Here is a 20470-nt window from a genome sequence, read left to right on the forward strand (position 1 = left end):
AAGAAAGAAAAAGCTTGGTCGTAGTCTGATTTTTAATATTGTCCTGATTGGTGCATGCTTTCATAATAAATATATAGACTGCTGATCTAATCAATAGTGGGTTGGTGTTGTTGTTTTTTTGCATCCCAGAGAGTGAATTTGCAAGTTTTACTACTTAAAAAATAAAGCCTTAACCTGAATGTGAAGACCTGACACAGTTACTTTGGTTCACACAAGCTAAATCCTGTTTGCTTGGTATCTTTGCTTGTATAACAAGCTGTGCCCAAATTAATAAACTAATTTGGGCAAGGTAACACAAATGTTCAAGTTTCCACAGCATGCTAAATCACAAACTATGCAATTCAACATTAGCTTTTTCCAGCAAATGCAGTGCAGTGGATCAGATCAGGTGGAAAAGCATGGAGGTTTACCACTTGTAGGTGCTTAACAATTTGGTCATGGCTCGATTTGGGACTATGCACTGTCACTTTAGGTTCTAATATAATGAAATATGGATTATAAAGAAATGCTATGATTTATACAGGGATTAGCAGCATTAAAATGTCAGGCGTTGAAAAGATAAGTAGGCTGAATGCTAGTGAAATAAAATACAGTAGTGCTGGAATCACTAGGAAATGCTGATCCCATCCCTTGTGAAATTTGCAGGTAGTAGAATCTGAGGTATTACCTGTGTGTGAAAATGGGCTGGAAACTAAAGGAATGCATGGCAAGCATTGATGATGGGGGCAGGGAAAGAGGGGGAAGACATGGCATGTTGACATCTTCACTCTTTATGGATTTTTAGTGATTGTGGGAATCATCTTGGTCTTGTAAGCTTCATTTACCCCCTCTGCTAATTTTTCTTTGGCAAACTTTATGTCCGCTCTTCAAAGACTCATGGAATTGACCTTTTGTGTTGCCTTTTGTGTTTCTTCCTTCGCTGGCACTTTCTTCCAAAATGCCTATAAACTCTGTGTGTGTGTGTGTTTATTTTTGCTGCCTCTTTGTGATGCTGCAGTTTTCCCCTATCGACCCACAGGTAATCTGCTTTTGTTTTTCTGCATGGCATGGGTAAACGGAGGGGCTTTAAAAATGTTTTCTTCTAGTATTGTTAAGCTATTCTGTGTTGCATTTTTTCCTGATTTTTCTGCTGTAAAACCTCACAACCTTTGGTTTCCAAATAAGAAGGTGATTTGGACATAGCCAAGATGATATGCTACCTGATTGGACAAGTGGGGTTTAAAGCTTACTGCTGAGTTGATGATGCAAAATATTGACCTTGGCTTAACCTTCGCTTTTTTCTAGATACGCTTCTCTCCTCAAATGCTTGCATAACAATGTACTAGTTTAGGCAGCAAAGTTGTAGATTGAGCATTTGACATCTATAGTTAAATTATCTTGGCTGACAGGGTTAATAAAAATAATGGGTCTTATTCAACTTCCCACATTAGCAATGGGCATTCACAACTTAATGAGTTACTGGTCCTTCATTAGATGAAGCCATTCTTTGCTTCCAACATATAGGGTAGTGCTGTTTGAATAATCATTTGAATAAGTGATTGTCGCTCTCAGTGCCCACAATATACTTCTAAAAGTAAATCCAGGCAACCAAGAGTACTGGGTCTTAAAACTCTTTCAATTCTAGAATTTCTAACCAAGTGAACTACTTTGTCTTATTTGGTTTGCAAAGCATGAGGCAGGATATGCAAGAAAGTTCAGAGCAGTCCTGAAAAGAAAGAAAGAAACAGGAGCAGGACATATTGACACATTCCATGAGCATTTCTTCAGAAGCTGGAGGAGACCTTGAGTAGCCTTCTCCAATGATCATGTTGGGTAGGGGATGGTGGGAACTACTGTCCAGGTTTTGGACTGACACTTGTTCAGGAAACCTGTTCTGGAGCAGGAGTTTCAAACTCACGGCCTGCAGGCCAGATGTATCACATGCTGGGCCCACCCCCGCCCAGTTTAGTGAAGGGGGAAGAAGTACTGATCACATGAAGCTGCTGCGATGACACGAGCTTGACACCCCTGTTCTAGAGTTCAGTTTGCACAGCATTTCAAGCGATCCACCTTGCTCGGTTTACTAAATTTATATTTGCCGAATTGGACCCCAAGTCCTAGGAGCCATTTTGTATTATATGAAAATTCTCTCAGAATAGTTGGTGTTGGTAACAATTGTTACGTAGGGAACTGGGCTGAAGAACCATATTGCTATATCTTATTTCTGTCCCCGTTGTTGATATCCTGTCCTGTATAGCTGAACAACGAGCTGAAGGAAAATCTGAGAAACACGATAATCAAGAAGTATAGGAAGAAAGGAGAAGAGAGAGTGACTACTGCGGTGGACAAACTTCAGCAAGAGGTATGTTTAAGAGATTAATACAGATTAACATCTAGGAGAAGAAATGGGAAAAGCTGAATATTTATATCTCTATCTATCTATCTATCTATCTATCTATCTATCTATCTATCTATCTATCTATCTATCTATCTCTCTATCTCTATCTCTATCTATCTATCTATCTATCTATCTATCTATCTATCTATCTATCTATCTATCTATCTATCTATCTAATCTATCTTATCTATCTATCTAATCTATCTAATCATATCTATCTATCTATCTATCTATCTATCTATCTATCTATCTATCTATCTATCTATCTATCTATCTATCTATCATGGCAGAAAATAAAATAGCACTTTCCCCCTGTCTTCAGACTGGTATCTCTGAGCCATGTTTTCTGGGTCCATTTTTATTCATGCAGATACAGTACTTTCAAAATTAGGCTGCAGAAGTCATAATGTGGCCTTCCTTTCAACAGAACGGTGAATGAAAGGATTAATCAAATGAAGTCCCAACAGCACTACTCAAAAAAGTGCTGATGGACTTGACTACTGCCAATTGACTTACCCAGAATGTAAGTGCACATTTGGAAAGAGGTAGCTTTAGGTCCACTTATCTGCAAGTAACATCTGAAGGGGGCTGCATTTCTACCAAATAACTGTGTTTGAATTATCTTTTATATGGGCAAGGGACTTGTAAATGTATCACACATAGATAACTTTCCCATGTCTTCCATTCTGTGTTGACTTTCCCTGGTCCAGCAAGGCCTGTGTATTTTTAGTACTCTTGCCTCATGCATGAAACAGCAAATCCCAAAGGAGAGGCACCAAAACAGCTGGGTAAAATAATCTGCTGGTCCTATTTAATGATCAGGTCGCTGGAATACCTCTCCAGTTCTTATTTCCACCCTCAACCATTTAATAGCCCTGTAGCCTGAGAAAATTAGAAAAACAGACAGGCCTTTGTTGAGTAAAAGTGGTAAATCACTTCCTGATTGTCAAGTAATTTTCTTGAAGCTATTAATCTCCAGTTACAGAGAAGCATGGCATAACATGTAATTAACAGAGGAACACAGTTCTTTCGGAGAGTGCATGGGGGGATGTGCTTCATCTTCTTTTGACCAGTGCAGCAAGGCTTCAGATCAATATGTCTGGTTATTTTAGAATTTAGATGATCATATTGGACGTGGCTGGACACTTTAAGGTACGGTGCACATGATTTGGGAACATACTGAGTAATTCATTCAAAAGAACAAGATTGAGGGCATTTTCCCAACTGGCGGGAAGTTTTATTCGTCTTTTTTATTTTTAGAAACTGCTGATAGGAAAATGGTCATTTCTGCTCTTCAGTTTATAAAATCACTCCATTTTATTTCAACACTTGTGAAAGTGTGCTGCTATAAGCCACCGATATACCAAGTCTAAACAGGAACATCATCCTAACATCTATCCTTAGGGGATTTGCAATGACTGAAAGGTTCTGCCGTTGGGCAGTAGGGCAAAGTGTGCATGATTGTAGAAGGATCACTCAGCACATGTTCCAAACTGTTCAGAGATAAATCCAGCTGCATTTAAATTAACTTCCCAACATGCATGAGATTGTTGCCTAACAGTATAGCAGCACAGGGAATAAGCTGCTCTGAACTTGCTCAGAGAAAATACATATATAGGTTCTGGATTCATGCCACAAACTGGAAGCTTGGGATACTTATGTGTAATCGTGATATCAGATGGAAAAAGACTGTAAAAGGAAGGGAGGAGATTCCTTTTGACCGTAATTGAGCAGAAATGCTTGAGCATGCCATGTCTCTACAGGGAATTACATTTTTCAGCAATGATTCTTCCACACCCAGCTATATATCATCTCACTTGCAGGGAGTGTAGCTTGATATAGTGAGAAAAACTAAAGTGATTTATTCATTGATACGGATACGAAGCAAAAGTGGCACAACCAAGCATGGCTTTACATTTAACAGTAGGAGCTAATATCTTCCAACATTACTGAAAGAAACTGTTAACATTCCGTATCAAGCTTAAGGCTTCATTAGTTCCAGGTATTCCTCTACAGAGATGAAGTATTCCATGCCAGAGGGTAGTTCAGTCTTTTCTTCACATTGCTCTCAGAGGCAGGGGTCCCCAACCGCCGGTCCGCGGACCGGTACCAACGTGGAACAACCCTTACCGGGCCGCTGGTTGCTGGGTGCCGCCATCTTTTTGGTAAAAGCGCTTCCGGGTAGAAAGCTCACCGGAGCGCTGTTTCGTCATAAAAGATGGCGGCGCCAGCGCTCGATGAGCTTTTCGGGTAGAAAGCCATTTCTACCCGAAAAAGCTCACCAGAAGCTGGCGCCACCATCTTTTATGGCGAAACAGCGGAAGCGCCTTTTCGTCATAAAAGATGGCAGCGCCCAGTTGACGCTGATACCGGGCGCGGCGCCCAGCTGATGTCGGAACCGGGCGCGGCGTCGAAAAGGTTGGGGATCCCTGCTCAGAGGACTTTATTCATTTATTTGTTCAATTTCTTCTCAGTCACTGGGCGGTTACAGTTCAGAAAATATATTACAATTAAACATTAAAACAACATTTTAAAGCAATAATAACAGTAAAAACAGTTTTTTAAAAAATTGAAACCTCCAATTCAAGATACACAAGAACAAGCTATTTGGCCCATTAGTAATACAGCCAGGAAACTGAGCCCTTGACCACCCCAGGCTTTGGAACGTAGCCAGGTTTTTAAGGCCTTATGAAACACCCAACAGGGCCGGGGCCATTCTGACCTCTGAAAGGACGATGCTCCAAACAGCAGGGACCACTGAGGGAAAAGCCCATGTTCTAAGTCCCTGTCAGCCAACATTATTTGGCCGACTGCAGCATGTGCATTCTGCTTGACTTAATTCAGGGTCTCCAACCTTGGCAACTTTAAGCCGGGCGGACTTCAACTCCCAGAATTCCCCAGCCAGCTGGCTGGGGAATTCTGGGAGTTGAAGTCTGCCCGGCTTAAAGTTGCCAAGGTTGGAGACCCCTGACTTAATTGGACAGGTAGAGAATCTTGGAAAATGATGGTCCCTCATGGATCCCAAGCCATGTAGGACTTTATAATAATAACAATTCTATTTTTTTAAAAATATTATTTTTATTAAACATTTTTCCTCATTTTATAACACCATTTTCATTCTTTGCAACTTTTCGGTATCGGTATACATATGCTTTACATACATTTTAGTTATATATACAGTACATATATATCTATTCCTTTATATTAATAACAATTCTATTTTTAATAGAACAACTGAGCAAAGGGAGGTGAAGAGAGCTGATTTCAGGGCAGTTATTTTTTTTAGAAGATGCTTTTTCTTTTTCTTTTTCTTTTTAAACATTGGATTCCTAAACTGTACTGATACACATTTTTCTCATTCCCAAACTGAAAAGAGACATTGTAAGCTTCCAGAAACAAAGTGAACTTTACTGCTTCTTGTGGGAAGAGATGCATAGCCTTGTAACTACATAATGGCAACAAGAAGCTTAAAAACAAAACATTTTTGTTTTGTTGTCTGGCTGGTGGGTTGTTGTGTACTGACTTTTTTTTTGAAAAGTCGCCACAAGTTGTACATACTTGAAGAACGTGTTGTCAAAGATAAGAAACATAGTTTTGTAACTTTGACCAATACGTCATGCAGTTTTGGTTTTTCTCATACTGTCTTATTGCTTGTGTTTTTTCAGTTTAAGTGCTGTGGCAGTCATAATTATACAGACTGGAGTGACAGCTATTGGTTCAAAGTTGAAAAGGAAGGAAGGAAGGTCCCAGATAGTTGCTGCAAGACGATGACCGATACATGTGGTAGAAGAGATCATCCTTCAAATATCTACAAAGAGGTAAAAATTAAAAAAAGAAATCAAACAAACCTGAACCCTCTCCTGTTACCATGTTAAGAAAACATCGAGACCTTTGATTGATTATGGTCTTTGATCAAAATTATAATAAAAAAATATTTAAAACCCGGGGGGGGGGGGGGGGGGGGGGGGGCGGGGGTTGCGGGGGGCCCCCAGATCATGCATATCTTGGTCATTATGCATTTAAACATAACAACCTCCATCTAGAATTATACCACAGTACCAGGAGTGGGATGCTATCAGTTCTGCCCGGTTCGATAGAACCAATAGCTCTGAAGAGCAGCAGACACTGAACTGGTTCTGTGTCTGTTGCTGTTTGGCCCACCTGCACCCGGGCTCTTACCTGTCCTATTTCCTGCTTTTTCAACCTCAGCTACTTTGTGCGGCACAGCTAAGGTTGAAAAAGCAGGGAAAAAGAGGCTTTTCAATTGCTGTGCACCTGCGCGTAGCACTTTTCAGCTGTCTGGGCGGCACAGCTTAAGGTGTTTTACACACACACGTGTGTGCAAAGCGCGCATGCGCATGCAAAACATAGTCACCGAACGAGTAGTAACACCAGTTGAATCCCCACCCCTGCACAGTACAGGTAGTCTTCAACTTATGACAGTTCGTTTAGTGATTGTTCAATGTTACAATGGCACTGAAAAAAGTGACTTGTGGCCATTTCTCACAGTTATGACCTTTGCAGCATCCCCATGGTCATGAGATCAACATTCAGAATGCTGGGCAACTGACTCATATTTATGACAGCTACTATGTCCCAAGGTCATATGATCACCTTTTGCGACCCTCTGACAAGCAAAATCAATGGGGAAGCCAGATTCACTTAACAACTGGGTGACTGACTTATCAACTGCAGCGATTATTTAACAACTGTGGCAAAAAAAAGTCATAAAATGGGGCAAAACTCACTTAAATGTCTCACTTAAGAAATTTTGGGCTCCATTGTGGTCGTAGGCTGAGGACTATCTGTATTTATCTTGATTATATTATTCTAAACATCTAAGCAAATAGATACTTATATTCCTTAGCAGGGCTGGCCCTACTCTTCTTGGCCAATGAGGCCAAGAAGCTTAGCCTAGCTAGGCACCTGCACCTCTCTGATCTTCACTAAGCCAGTATGGTTAGTATTTGAAGAGGGAAGGCCAGGACTATATGCTAGAAATGAGAGAAACATTCTGGAAGAAAACAGTGGTAACCTATTTTTGTTATCAAGAAAACAAATGGAAATATCTAAAACTGAACTTACCCTAAAGAGTATTTTTTCTTCTGTTTTATTGTGCACACAAGCTTTTCAGTGTGAAAAATAGAGAAGTATATATATGTGTGTGTGTATATTTTTAAAGTGCCCATTTCTACTCCAGTCCTTTAGAATCAATTTAAGTGCAAAATTCCATTTTTCCACCAAGCTGGTTGATGCTTTCAGCCTCTAGGATACTTTGCTGGATGATGATGATGAAGCAGTCCCTTTCTCTGGGGCTCAGAGGAGGATTAAGGGACATGAAGGCACATGAATAACTTCTGCAACGAAGCTTGTTTTTTGGTCATGCAGAGGCAGACCAAACTCTGCCTCGGGACATAATTGCTGACTGCTGAATCCAGGGGGACCTTTTTTTTTTTAGCCCTTTATCTAAAATGTCGGGGAAAGAGGCTCTTCTGAAGGAAAATTCCATCACATTTATCTGAATTTTCCTTATATTTTTCCCTGCATCTATTTCCTCTCTCTCTCTCTTTTTGTCTTTGTTTCTAAACTGTGAACCTTTCTTCTATCATTGCTGCTGTATAATTAAAAAAATAACTAAGATGGCTGGGATACTTTAAAGACTGGCCAGTTTATTATTGTATAAGCTTTCATGGATTGCAAATCACTTCTTCCAATTCACGAAAGTTTAAATGGTAATAATAAATTGGGCTATTTTAAAGTTATCACAAGACTCTGGCTTTTTTTGTGTGTGTTCCAAATGCTCAACAGGGCAACTCCATACAACCCGTAAAATAAGTAATGTTCCGAAAGATTTAGAAACAATAATGAACCATTTCCTCTTGATGAGATTTGCTTCCAGCCAGTATTTGAATCTGACCTGTCATAAATAGGTTGAGAATTTAAGGAGAAAAACTACTTTTGGGGTTATACTACTTAATTTATTCCGCTGCAGTCGTATAGCCCGGGAGGCAATTGATAAGGAGGATAAGAAGGAAAGGGACAATTCATGATTCCTGTCATAAACATAACCACTTGTTTTTATCTTTGCAAGAATTAGATTGTAAGAAACATGAGGCTAAATAGCAATGGGTTTGAGGGCATCTAGCAGCTTCATGGCCGAAGAAGGTTCTGACCTTAGATCATCTCAGCGTGTTTTCTGCTGGCTCAAGTTTTAAAATCATGGGGCATATCTTATCACTATTGGGCTGCATGGTTGTGAAATGAATAATGAACATTCGGATATTCCCTAGTTTTTTGTAAAAAAAAAAAAAAAAGAATTATGCTTGGATTATAATACGCAACCATTTATCCTGATAATGTTTCTATGCCTGCAAGAATATGGAAGATCTGAGGGAGAAGCAGACAAGACATCAAATGCAATTATTTTCCAGAAATGACATCTAGGCTTGGCTGATCCCAGGTTAGGTATCAAACTTTGTTAGGGTCCTGGTTCTTCTTCTTGTGCCATATCCATCATTGGACATTGGCGATCATGTTGGTGATCGTATTTTTATCAACAGCTGTACGAAAAAGTGCTGTTTTGTCCAAACCAGTCCCTTAAATTTTAAAGCCATGTTCTTTTTCTGCCTGGACCTCATTTGCCTCCAATCTTTCCTTGGAGAGGATTAAGTGAAGTGTGCCGTATTTTTCTGGGTGTCACATCACATGTCCAAAATATGATAACTTTCGCTTTTTTATGGTTTTGATGATTTCCGTTGCTTTCCCAATACTCCTAGTTGAACCTCCTTTAAACCCATTCGATACAAGGCTGTATAGAAAGCTTAATCAGGACATGGTGGGGAGTGGGGATGATTCTTAAGCTGATGACAGTTTTGGCACAAGTATCAACCGGTGTTTTACTTCATCCATTCATAAGTTTGTGCCTTGAAAGATGTGAAGCATGAGAACATAAAACCACCTTAAGAAGATAGATATGAAAAGTACCATAATCTCAATGTTTTATTCCCAGGGTGGCTGTATCACTAAGCTGGGAAACTTTATCCAGGAGCACTTGATAATTATTGGAGCGGTGGGACTCAGCATTGCATTTGTACAGGTATGTAACAGCAATGACCGAATTATGCATGCTCAGAGTTTGACAGGCCACTTGGAAAGGCAACTTTGTTGTGGTGCTTGGTAACTGGAAGGCCGTAACCAAAACTGTTACTAAAAGAGGACCAGCAATCCAGCTTACCCCTAATTGAAGCAGGGGTAAGGGTTTTATTTTACTAAAATAGAACCTTGCTGAAGATTGCATGGTAATAAAAGGAAATCTTATTTATTCCCCTGCCTTAGAAATAGAAAATACTTCTCAAGAGCACCATCCATTTTAATGAATTTGATAAAATTTCAAGGAGAAGCTAACATGGAATCTTATATTTCTTTCAAAGGTATATTTTTAAGCCTAAGTAAAAAAACTTCAGAATGACAGTCAATTCAGAGTTCTGTCATTATGCAAAGTGTATCACAAAATCAAGATTAAGTGATAGAAAGCTTATAGACCTGTGACATTGTGTTAATTTTACAGTTTTATTATGAATTTTATGTCATTTTTCATTTTTGATTGGAGCCACCCAGAACTGGACATAAGATGAGAGGCTATATACATGTTTTGAATAAATAAATATTTTTAAATATTTTAAATAAGTGAACTGCGTGATTCATTGTGGCTTTTATATATACCTCAACTAAAGCAGTGTATGCTTTTAATAAGTTGTTTTCATCCATCATGGCTATCACCTTTGTTTTTAGTGTCTGTGGCCAAAATGTACGGAAGCATGGGTATTTACTTATTTAAAATATTTATGGAGCCCTCTATCTTATGTCCAACTCTGGGTGGTTCCAATCAAAAGTGAAAACAACATAAAAACCGTAATAAAACTGTAAAATTAACCACATTAAAAACATTTAAAAAACACCTGGCACTACGATAGATGATAGATCATGGTTTGGAAGATAAATACAAACAAACAAATTCCTGTCAAAAATAACTTTAAAATATTGAAACAATTGTTATTTTTTATATCTTCACCCAGGCCGCACACACACATACCCCGCCAGTCATACATAAAGGTGTTGACCTGAACTTAACTTTATATTTTTACAACAGCAAATAGTTTAAACTGAAACCTCATCTACACTATATATGCGCTGGAATGTTCTCACCCTTGTGTCTTTTTTTGAAATCAAGTATTTCTGGATCGTGAAGGTTTATGGCTGTCATTTACTCTTGGAGGCTGTGTGTTCCTCCAGGGCAAAGAAGGACTCTATGAAACTCTGCAAAGATGTTATCCCTGCTTAAAAAAAGGAAAAATTATTTCATTATTGAAAGGAGGATAGTTGGCTCTGAAGACCTACACTCTCTTACCATCTATAAACTTTCCTGCCTAAAGAGAGATTACTACTGTATATGAATAGCCATGTGATTTCATGTTGTTTGGATGCTGGGTTAAAAATGATACAAGCAGCCCTATTTATGGATTGGAATCTGTTTTTCAATCTAGACCTCAGTGGGGGGAAAAAGAGGCACTTGAATTTTTGAATTATTTTAAATTGCATTTCGTATAATGTGTATATGGAGGTTCCATCAATCTATTTTTTTTTCCTTTTTCTTGTGTCTGTGTCTGTGTGTCTAGAAAGTGTCTTTTTCAAGAAATGTGAAAATTTGTAGAGCAGTCAAACAGCGTCCTCTGGTGTTAATGTAGTACAACAACAAATCAGTTTGCAAACTCCCGAGGAAGGGAGAGATTTTGAACAGCTTCTACAAATTCCCCTCATCAGAGGTGTCACCCACTGTGATAATTACAGTGCCTGGGAAATTAGTACTTTTCCATCATTGGGTATCTTCCTCCTCCCTGCACATTTCAAATAACTTTAGAGAGTGTTAGTGTTTTGTTTGTAGTAAAAAAGGGAGCCTGCTGTGAAAATGCTGGAGAGAGTCCAATTCTTCTAAGAACAATGCAGTTCACTTGAGAATTTTTGTTAAAAAGCATCTGCACACTATAATTTAATCAGGGGCAGGATTCTACTGTTTCGGACTGGTTCTATAAACCGGTTGTTACGATTCTGTCCAATTCGGAGAACTGGCAAATTGTGTCCCTGGCTGGCCCCGCCCCTCTCTGCCTGCGCCTCCCTGCCCAGTCAGTCCTTATCATGCATGCGCAACATCGCGTGCATCGCTGACTGCATTCTCCCCACCCCGCCCCGCCCCTCCTTACGATATTTCTTTTTTCCCCCTCCCAACGATCAGCTGTTCCAACGATCAGCTATGCTGGGATCCCCCTCGCTGTCTTACTGCTATATGTGCTGCACGGACCCCCCGCGCTCCATTTTTTTGCCTTCTGGGCCTCAGGGAAGCCTTCTTGGAGCAAAAATGCCCCCCTAGGAGACTTCCCTGAGGCCCAGGAGGCCAAAAAGGGAGCGTAGGGGGTCCGTGCAGCACGTACACACCGGGGAGGGAAAGCCACACCCACCCAGTCACATGGCCACATGCACAGAACCGGTAGTAAAAATATTTGCATCCCACCCCTGGATGTAATCCAGGTTTTGCTTTCTTACAACACCATAGAAAGAAATGGCCCTATGCGTAATATATTGTCTTAAAAGCTCATTGCCACCCTGTTCAGTTACCCCATGACTCACCAAGAGAAAATTTCCAGTTCCTTCTTATAGATCCACCTAAATGCACCCTCTGCATTTCTGATTATACAATATAATTTGATTTAAATTTATTTATTAAATTTTTATGCAGTCCATCTCACTGATAAAATGACTCTGGGCGGCTGATAAATGATAAAAAGATAAATAGAAAAACAATTAAAATTTTAAAAGTTTGTAAGAGCTAAGAATAAGAGACCAATGGTACACAGGTGAAATATTCTTATCCTGTTAACCATCTCCAACAAACGGCACCCCCATTAAACTGTTGGCCTGGAAATTCTGGGAGTTAACATTGAAACCTTTATTTGCAGTCATAGATTTTAGAAAAATTAATATAAAATTGCAGCAATCCATATTATTCTGGGAATCAAAATCTTAACATTGCTAAATTTGAGAAACACTGATTTAGACCAGGAGCCAATTTGGTCTTGTGCAGGGCTGTCAAACTCACAGCCCGTGGGCTGGATGTGTGGATGTGTCAAATGCTGGCCATGCCCATGCTTGGTTTAGTGAAGGGGAAAAAGTTCCAATACGTCACGTGATGCTGCCATGACGACATGAGTTTGACACCCCTGGTCTAGTGGTTAAGGTACCAGACTAGAAAGCAGGAGACTGTCGGTTCAAATCCTGTCTTAGCCATGAAAGTCAGCTGGGGTGACTTTGGGCCAATCACTCTTTCTCAGCCGAACACATCTTACAGGGTTGCCGTTGTGGGGAAATAGGAGGAAGAAAGTTTACAGATTAACAGAGTTGGAAAGGATATTGTAGGTCATCTAGTCCAGCGGTCCATGGCCCACTGGTGGGCCTTGAGAAAATTTCGGTGGGCCGCAGAGAAATCTCACCCCCAGAGCACCCCCCCAAAGCAATTAATCCAGGCTGCACAGAAACACAAGGCTACTCAGTCCACATGGTCCGCGGGAACCCTCCCCGCCCACTCAGTCCTTACCCGGCAAACTTGTCTGCTAGGTTGCTATTTTTCCTTTTCCCGACCATCAGCTGTTCTGCTCTGCCGGGAAATTTAAATTAGCTAGGAAGCAGGAAATGGTTGGATTTCTTGCTTTCTAGCTAAGCACAGCCGAACCTCACTTAGTACTGAAGGTTTGCTTGCAAGCAAATTCAGTGCAGACTCACGGCAAGCAAATTTGAGAGACTGAGCTAGCCAATGGCAGATAGATCACTGAATGATTCTGTGAGCAACTCAATCTGCCTGCTTTGCCTGATTTTGGATAAAATATTTACATGCATGGTGTGTTGTGAGTTAATTTTATGAGTTTGCTTGCAAGCAAATTTTATGTGACAGACTGAGCTAGCCGATGGCAGATAGATCTCTGAATGAATCTGTGATTCTGTGAGCAACTCAATCTGCCTGCCTGCTTTGTCTGATTTGAAAGTTGCTCTTTTTTTAATAAAAAATTCAATATTTATATAAATATTTATAATTTACATGCAAGCCATGCCCAGACAGTCACATGACCACCAAGCCATACCCACAAATTAGGCCACGCCCACAGAACCAGTTAGTGGTCCCTAGGATTTAAACTTATGAGTTTGGTGGTCCCTGAGGTCCAAAAGGTTGGCGACCGCTGCTCTAGTCCAATCCCCCGTCCAAGCAGGAGACACCCTACCTTGAGTTATTTGTAAAAATAATAAAGGCAGGATATAAACAAATAAACTGCATGGGACCACGGATGTTCTGGCTTAATATTATAGCCCTCCTCTTACTTACCTCTATTCTCTTTGTCTCCTAGATATTTGGGATGTGCTTTACTTGCTGTCTGTATAATAGCTTGAAGTTAGAGCCTTATTAAGAGCTCATGGATCGCCCACCTATTCAATTCCTTCACGTTCCAGCCCATCACCCTGACCTTCTCTACAGCAGCACAGAATTATCAACCTTTCCAGGACTTTGCTGCTTCAAGGAATTTATTCTGGGATCATCCAGTGCCTCTGCCAGAAATAATAGTCCTCCTTGAGTCAGTAAGGAGGGAATTCCGTGCTCAGCTAAGTCATTTTTCTCTCTCACTCCAACGTAATGGAGCTATAGAATGCAGTCTGGTTGAATTATTTACAAGCACACAATGTGAAAGAGATCCTCAGAGTTCCCAAGAACATGGTGCCTTTGTCTTTTCCCAAATCATCAATCGAGGTCTTTGAGCTCCGAGATATGACAACTAAGCATTGTGTGCATGCATTAGCTGCTTTCTTCCTTTTCCTCAGTACAATGTCTATGTGGAAGTTTTCATGACATCTTACCCAAGAGAGTAGCTCTATCTGCCAACAGATAATCCTACTGGAAAATCTTTCCTCCTGACCCCCTACAGGATGCTACCCAGGGATGGATGAATAAGGTTCCCTGCACATTTTTCCCCTTCAAGCAATATTTTTGTCCTGGAGAAGAAGAATATTTTGTGCTTGTCAAACCCAGTGTTGGAAGACATTATTTTGTTCACATAATTTTTTTAAAAAAAGGACTTTTAAAAAATATATATCAAAAACTGATTTCCTGCTTGAGGAAGGATGTTGAGATAATCCCACTTTGCGGAATGCAGGAGTAACTCTTCATAGAATTAGATCCATTTCCAGAATGACATCTCGTTTCATTGGGGAAAAATATATTATCAAGTTTGAAGACTGATATGAAAGTCTCATTGACCAGCCAGGTATGATCCGATAGGAAGAGATCCAAAATTTTGATCACCTTAACGTTATGAGTGAGATTCATTAGGGAAAAAAAATGTTGAGAAGGTGGTGCCTTTTCTAAAAAGTGATCATGAAAAATGGATCAGCAAAGCAGAAAAGGGATCACTACCTCTTTGCAGCCATGGTAATACTCCATCTGATGCTGTTGAGGAGGCTGACCAGGCATTGGCTCCCATCACTGGATTTATTAGATTTCCCAAGAATTCATCCATGTGGAGAATTCCTAGAGAAGATGCCTATTCTTTACCGTTCTTTGGGGTCCAGTTAGCATATCCATTGCTAGAATATCTCTTGCCCCTTCAATACATCCCATTTTGAAGTTCTTTAGTTAATGCTTGTTTACCCTTCATCCACAGCAGTGGGCACTCAAATGTGCTTTTGAAAGTGTTCACTGTGCATTGTTGTTCCTACAATCCCTGGCCATTAGACATGCCATTTGGGTTTTATAGGAAATGCAGTCCATAGTGATAGGGGGCCACCAGATTACCTATCCTTGTTTAACAGACTACTGCCTGTAAGGTCTATGATACTTTGGAGCCTAGCAGAGAAAGTGATGTGTAGTTTACTTGGAAGCTGTTGGTATCATTCTCCATTTCCCCCATTGCTTCCCTTATTGGTTCTTCTGACAGAATTGGCAGGAAGGGAAGTCACACAATCTGGGACTTTTTTTTCCCAGCCAGAACCAATCCACTTTGAGTGCCAATATTCCCTACCCCACTGCAAAATCACTATTCATTCTCCCAGAGAAAGGAAAGGTGGAAGGAAGTATCTTTTAAAATATCTCTCTTCTCTCTCTCTATCCTTTTGTAAATCCTTACTGCAAGCACCTAACATTAACTCATGCTGTTCTGAAACTTCCATGTTGTTGTTTTGAGTCCAGGAGACGAACGTTCAGAAGACAAATGCGAAGATGAGAAGACAGATCTGCCTTGTATAAATATTCACACAGGAGGGGGGGAAAGCTATTCTCACTGTAAAGGTTGACAGGTCTTAAATTATTGACAGAAATTCATTTCTAGAATTAAGGGTGAATTATTTCTTGAGTATGACAGGATGTGTTCCTTGAGACATGGGTTATTAACTAACTACTGCTATGATAGCTTGAAATGATATTTGACTACTGAAATGTACATGCACATTGGCTGGCTTTCTTTTCCCCTTCTTTCTGGGAGTCATATAGTGCCATTGTATAAGCAGACCAGGTATGCTGATTGGTAAGCTGTGCCTGCTCTCTTTTTTTTTTCTTTTTAAAAATATTTGTATATATTAACCATGCTTAAATGTGGTTTATGTTGCTGGCCAATAAAATTAAACGTGTCTTTATTTGTCTTGTGTAATGCTGAACTGACCTCGTATACAATGGAAGAGTTAACAGCAACGCATCTTCCTAGGATGAAGTCCGGACAGAAGGGAAGTTCTTAATTTTCCTGCTGTCCACAACCCTTCTTAGCTCAAATATAATTGCCTTATAGCAGGGGTGTCCACCCTTGGCAACTTTAAGACTTGTGGACTTCAACTCCCAGAATTCCTCAGCCAGCTTTCTGGGAGTTGAAGTCCACAAGTCTTAAAGTTGCCAAGGTTGGACACCCCTGCCTTATAGGTTAATAACAGATTCTACCGCTGCCCCCTGCTTATGCATTCCAGAAATCCAGCTGGAATTTCCTCATCTGAAATAATAGCTGTATTAAAATATTTTTCATAAACATTAGAACAAGTCAGGTTCCAATTTTATGTGCAGGACCAGAGTTTAACCATCTGTTGCTGCAGTTAATTTGTAATGTTGCCAGTGGGTATGTCTAAATATCCGGTAACTTGGATGATCTCATAAAGGTTGGCCTTGGGTGGGAGATCACCAGAAAATACCAAAAAATGTAGCCAGAACTAGGAAGTAATAAGTGCTAGAAGAAGTTAATGGCAAATTACTTCCCTGTTGTTCCCAAGAAAGCCACATAAATCTGTCTTTGAATCAACATGAGTTGACTTTATCTGCGGTATGTAATGTTCTTTCTGGCCTGAAAGTTGTGCCTGTGCTTTGAATGGGGTGCTTGGGGGCTGTGATTAAAAAGAAGTGGGGACAGGATGAAAAAAATATTTTGTAGTAATTTTTAAATTATTAATATCATTGTAATTTGATGACTATCCAACCCAAGGTTTTTTTTGGGAAAGGATGCACATGGTTCTGCAACTTGGGATATGCAACTCTGTTTTATAGTGATAATATAAGAATGAAATTGTCTTGCCTTTCATTCTAGACTATACAGGGAATTATTGTCCAGTGATTACAGTTGGGACTAGCATCTCGGTTGCTAAGCAACCATGACTATACTATAATTTTCCTTTTCCCTACCCTTTCACTCTCCTGCCCTTTGGAATCTTCATCCCAGCACTGGGATAATTAGCAAGAAGAGAATTTATGTTTAAATCTACATTCACTGCAAAGGAAGGGATTACCAAAGAGTAAACAGGCACATAGTGGAGAATGCACATAGAAAGAGCACGGGCTGTTTGCCTAGTTCACTAGCAGCTCCAATCAGAAATGTCAAAGTAATTGAAATTTTGTCAGTTACAGGCAGCAGTTGGGAGCCAGTGAATTAAGGTTACAGAGCTGAGTTTGTTAACTTGTGGTTATCATCTTTTGAGGAAGCACTGCAATGTAGAGAAAAACAGCTCAGGAAGAGATTGCTTATTTGAAACGAACTCTGGGAAGCAAAAATGAGTCAGGCATAGGACAATGCATATAAATTGACTAATGGCAAACATGATAGAGATGCTATGAACGTCATAAATGCACACCTGGGTCACAAAGTCATTTTTTTCATTACCACCATAACTTCAAAAGAGTTGAATGAGGCAGCCAGTAAACAAGGTCTTTCTATAATTTATCCAATCAAAAGCTGATCTATTTCATTTTTTTTTCTTTTATTGCACATGACTAGCATCTACTACATCAGGCTCTGTTGGTTTGGAGCAATTTGAGATTTCATATAAAATTAATTTGATAATTTAAACAGCAACACAGAACTTGTATGTTTAGACCAGTGATTCTCAACTTTTTTGAATCAACAACACCATCAAAAGTAGCAGTAGTTCTGTGACACACCAGAAAGTTATTAATTGTATATATGTATTTTTAAAACATTTAGGACATGGTTTGAGGGAAGGTTATACAATTATTAAAAACGTCTGCACTGAATTGAATATACGGTTATACAGGATATATGTAATGCCAAAAAATATTGAAAAAATAAGATGAAAATCCTGTAGCACACTGGAGACAAGCCCATGGCACACCTGGTTGAGAACCACTGCTTTAAAATCAAATAGAAACATGTGGTGACCCGGGACAACACAGCCAGCTGATAGTTCAAGCTCCTTTTTATTGCTCCAACTGTCCTCCAAATGCTCCCACGTTTATGGCAAGTCCTGGAGCAAAGCGCTCTCTCTCTCTCTCTCACACACACACACACACACACACAGAGCACCCTCTGACTGAATACGCTGTTGGCACAACAGCTTCAAAGCTAGAAGTTCAGCAAAGCAAGGAACAAGGCAATGAATCAATGAAGCAAGGAAGAAGACAATGAGTCCATGAAGCAAGGAACAAGGCAAGGAATTCTGCAAATTCCAGACATCGGCAACAGCACACAAAACTCCACAAATTCAGCATTTGTTCCTGACCAACACCCCTTCCCGCAGCGTCTCCTTAAGTCTCAGTTCCCAGGTGTGCCTTGTGAAGAGGGGTGGGGTGCTCTCATCCCAAGTTGTCAGGTTGGCCTGCGCTGTTCCCACCTCCTCTCCATTCTCCATGCTTGGGGATCAGGAGGGGGCCGTTATTGCTCATCACCTGAGCTCTGACGCTCTTCATTTCCACTGCCTGCCCTCTCTTGGTCATCCTGCCCGTGTTCCTGCCTGCTGGCAAGCCATCCAAAGCCCGAGGGGCCTGAGGCTGCCTCATCCTGCTCTTCCCCACATTCCTCCGAAGCCAATGGGGCCGCCCCCTCGACCTCCATCGGCCCCAACTCCAACTCATCCTCCTCCCTGGATTCAGGCTCTGACGGGGGCATGACAAACCATGGGACTTGCTTTTTAATAAACATAGTTCTATTGTTGCAGTGTTTTTATTTATGAAAAAGCCTTAGTGGAAATATGAAAGAACAAGCTCGTCTCAAAGCATGAAGAAAAAAAAGTAACTGGCGGGCCCTTGCATTCTTCCCAGGCTTTGAAACTTCTTGCATGAGTGCAAAGCGATCCATGGAACATGGGGCGAGACTAACCCAAGATATGCCTTCATTAAAGGCCCCCAAAGGTATTCAGCAGGAGCCTGAGGTTTCCACTCTGCAGTTATGATATCAATCTCCGCTTTATACAGCGTGAAGCAGTTTTCCCACGACAAAATACTGTAGTTGGATAGTTGGAGGAAAATGAGTGAATTTATTCATCATTTCAAGTTGGTCGTTTCTATCATGGGCCTTCTGTTCTCTGTGAAATTTTAAAGCCCAGGCAATGCGAAACAGAAATAATGATTGGAAACCTCATGAAAACCTAAGATCAATAACATTTCAAAATGTTTTTGTTCTGCTTTTCAGCAACTCGGTGATAGCAAAGGGGTCCTCCATGGATACATCAATAGGAATGCCTTTTTGTTTTCCATGTGTACGTAACTCCGTAACCTCCTGAGCCAGGAATTCATTAAGCTATTGATGTTAAAGATCACATCATTCACATGTAGTACATAAAGATGTGGAAGCATAAAGAAATAAAAGTCTCCAAGGGGAGATTCATGTCCAAACTCCTAATGTTGTACATTCCACTATAGTGACAACCAGAACACTTGTTCAATACCATATAAAAGACATTCATTATCAGGTTTCAATTAAAAGAGTAAAATATTCTTCTGTCTCAAACAACTCCAAAGACTTTACCATGTAATAATCCATTTGTTGCTCTTGAGGGGAGAAAGAAAACCTCTCTGACCTTTCTTTATTTATTCACTGATTTTCCTTGAGGAATTTAAGTAGTGTGCATAATTCTTTCACCCAATTTTATTCTCAGAACAATCAGGTGAGGTAGTTTGTCGGAGAGCAAGTGACTGATTCAGAGGTGGTAAATGAGTGACATGGATGTACAGCAGTGGTGGGATTCAAATTATTTTACTACCAGTTCTGTGTGTATGGCTTGTTTGGTGGGTGTGGCTTGGTGGTCATGTGACTGGGTGGGCGTAGCCAACACAGCAAGGTGGTGCGGCACCTTGCTGCCAATGATGCCAAGTTGTCCACGCCCACTCAGTCACATGACCGATGCTGCAGAGACAGGGTGATTTCCTATGTACCTTCCCCCCGCCCTTGGGCTGACCCCCCAAAAAAATCCAACTAAAGATCGTGACTGCCTGCCGAGTCTGCCTGCCAAATGGGTTTTGTTTTGGGGTGGTTTTTGTTTTGTCTTTTGCCAGAAGCCCCTCGGAGATAAATTTGCACTGCCAAATCTTACTGTACCTCATTGTTGCGGCACTGCCTATTCTGCTGCGAGTGCTGATGCAGCCGTTTGGCTGCCCAAGTAAAGAACCGCATCAGCTCAGGGCGACTGTGAGGAGCAAGAGGGGAAGCCAAGGTGCTCTCCCCATAGCAGCCAACTTCGCTCTCTCTCACTCTGGTTAGGCACTCCTGGCATGCACAAGGAGTGTAAAGGGAGGTAGAC

General features: G+C 40.6%; 1 protein-coding gene across 2 annotated transcripts in view; it reads left to right on the forward strand.

The window, feature by feature from the left end:
- Positions 1 to 16099, forward strand: part of CD151 (CD151 molecule (Raph blood group)) — a 48058-nt gene extending 31959 nt beyond the window's left edge. For both annotated transcript variants that reach the window (XM_026668235.2, XM_087950824.1), the window contains exons 5-8: positions 2237 to 2341; positions 6043 to 6195; positions 9387 to 9473; positions 13825 to 16099. In XM_026668235.2, coding sequence (XP_026524020.1) covers positions 2237 to 2341; positions 6043 to 6195; positions 9387 to 9473; positions 13825 to 13884 — 405 coding nt within the window. In that variant the 3' untranslated portion in view covers positions 13885 to 16099. The remainder of the gene's footprint in view (positions 1 to 2236; positions 2342 to 6042; positions 6196 to 9386; positions 9474 to 13824) is intronic.
- Positions 16100 to 20470: the final 4371 nt, after the last annotated feature.

This window comes from Notechis scutatus, chromosome 1 (genome assembly GCF_049901735.1).
Source record: "Notechis scutatus isolate UNSWTSFEM ecotype Mainland chromosome 1, rNotScu1.2, whole genome shotgun sequence".
Lineage (NCBI taxonomy): Eukaryota > Metazoa > Chordata > Lepidosauria > Squamata > Elapidae > Notechis > Notechis scutatus.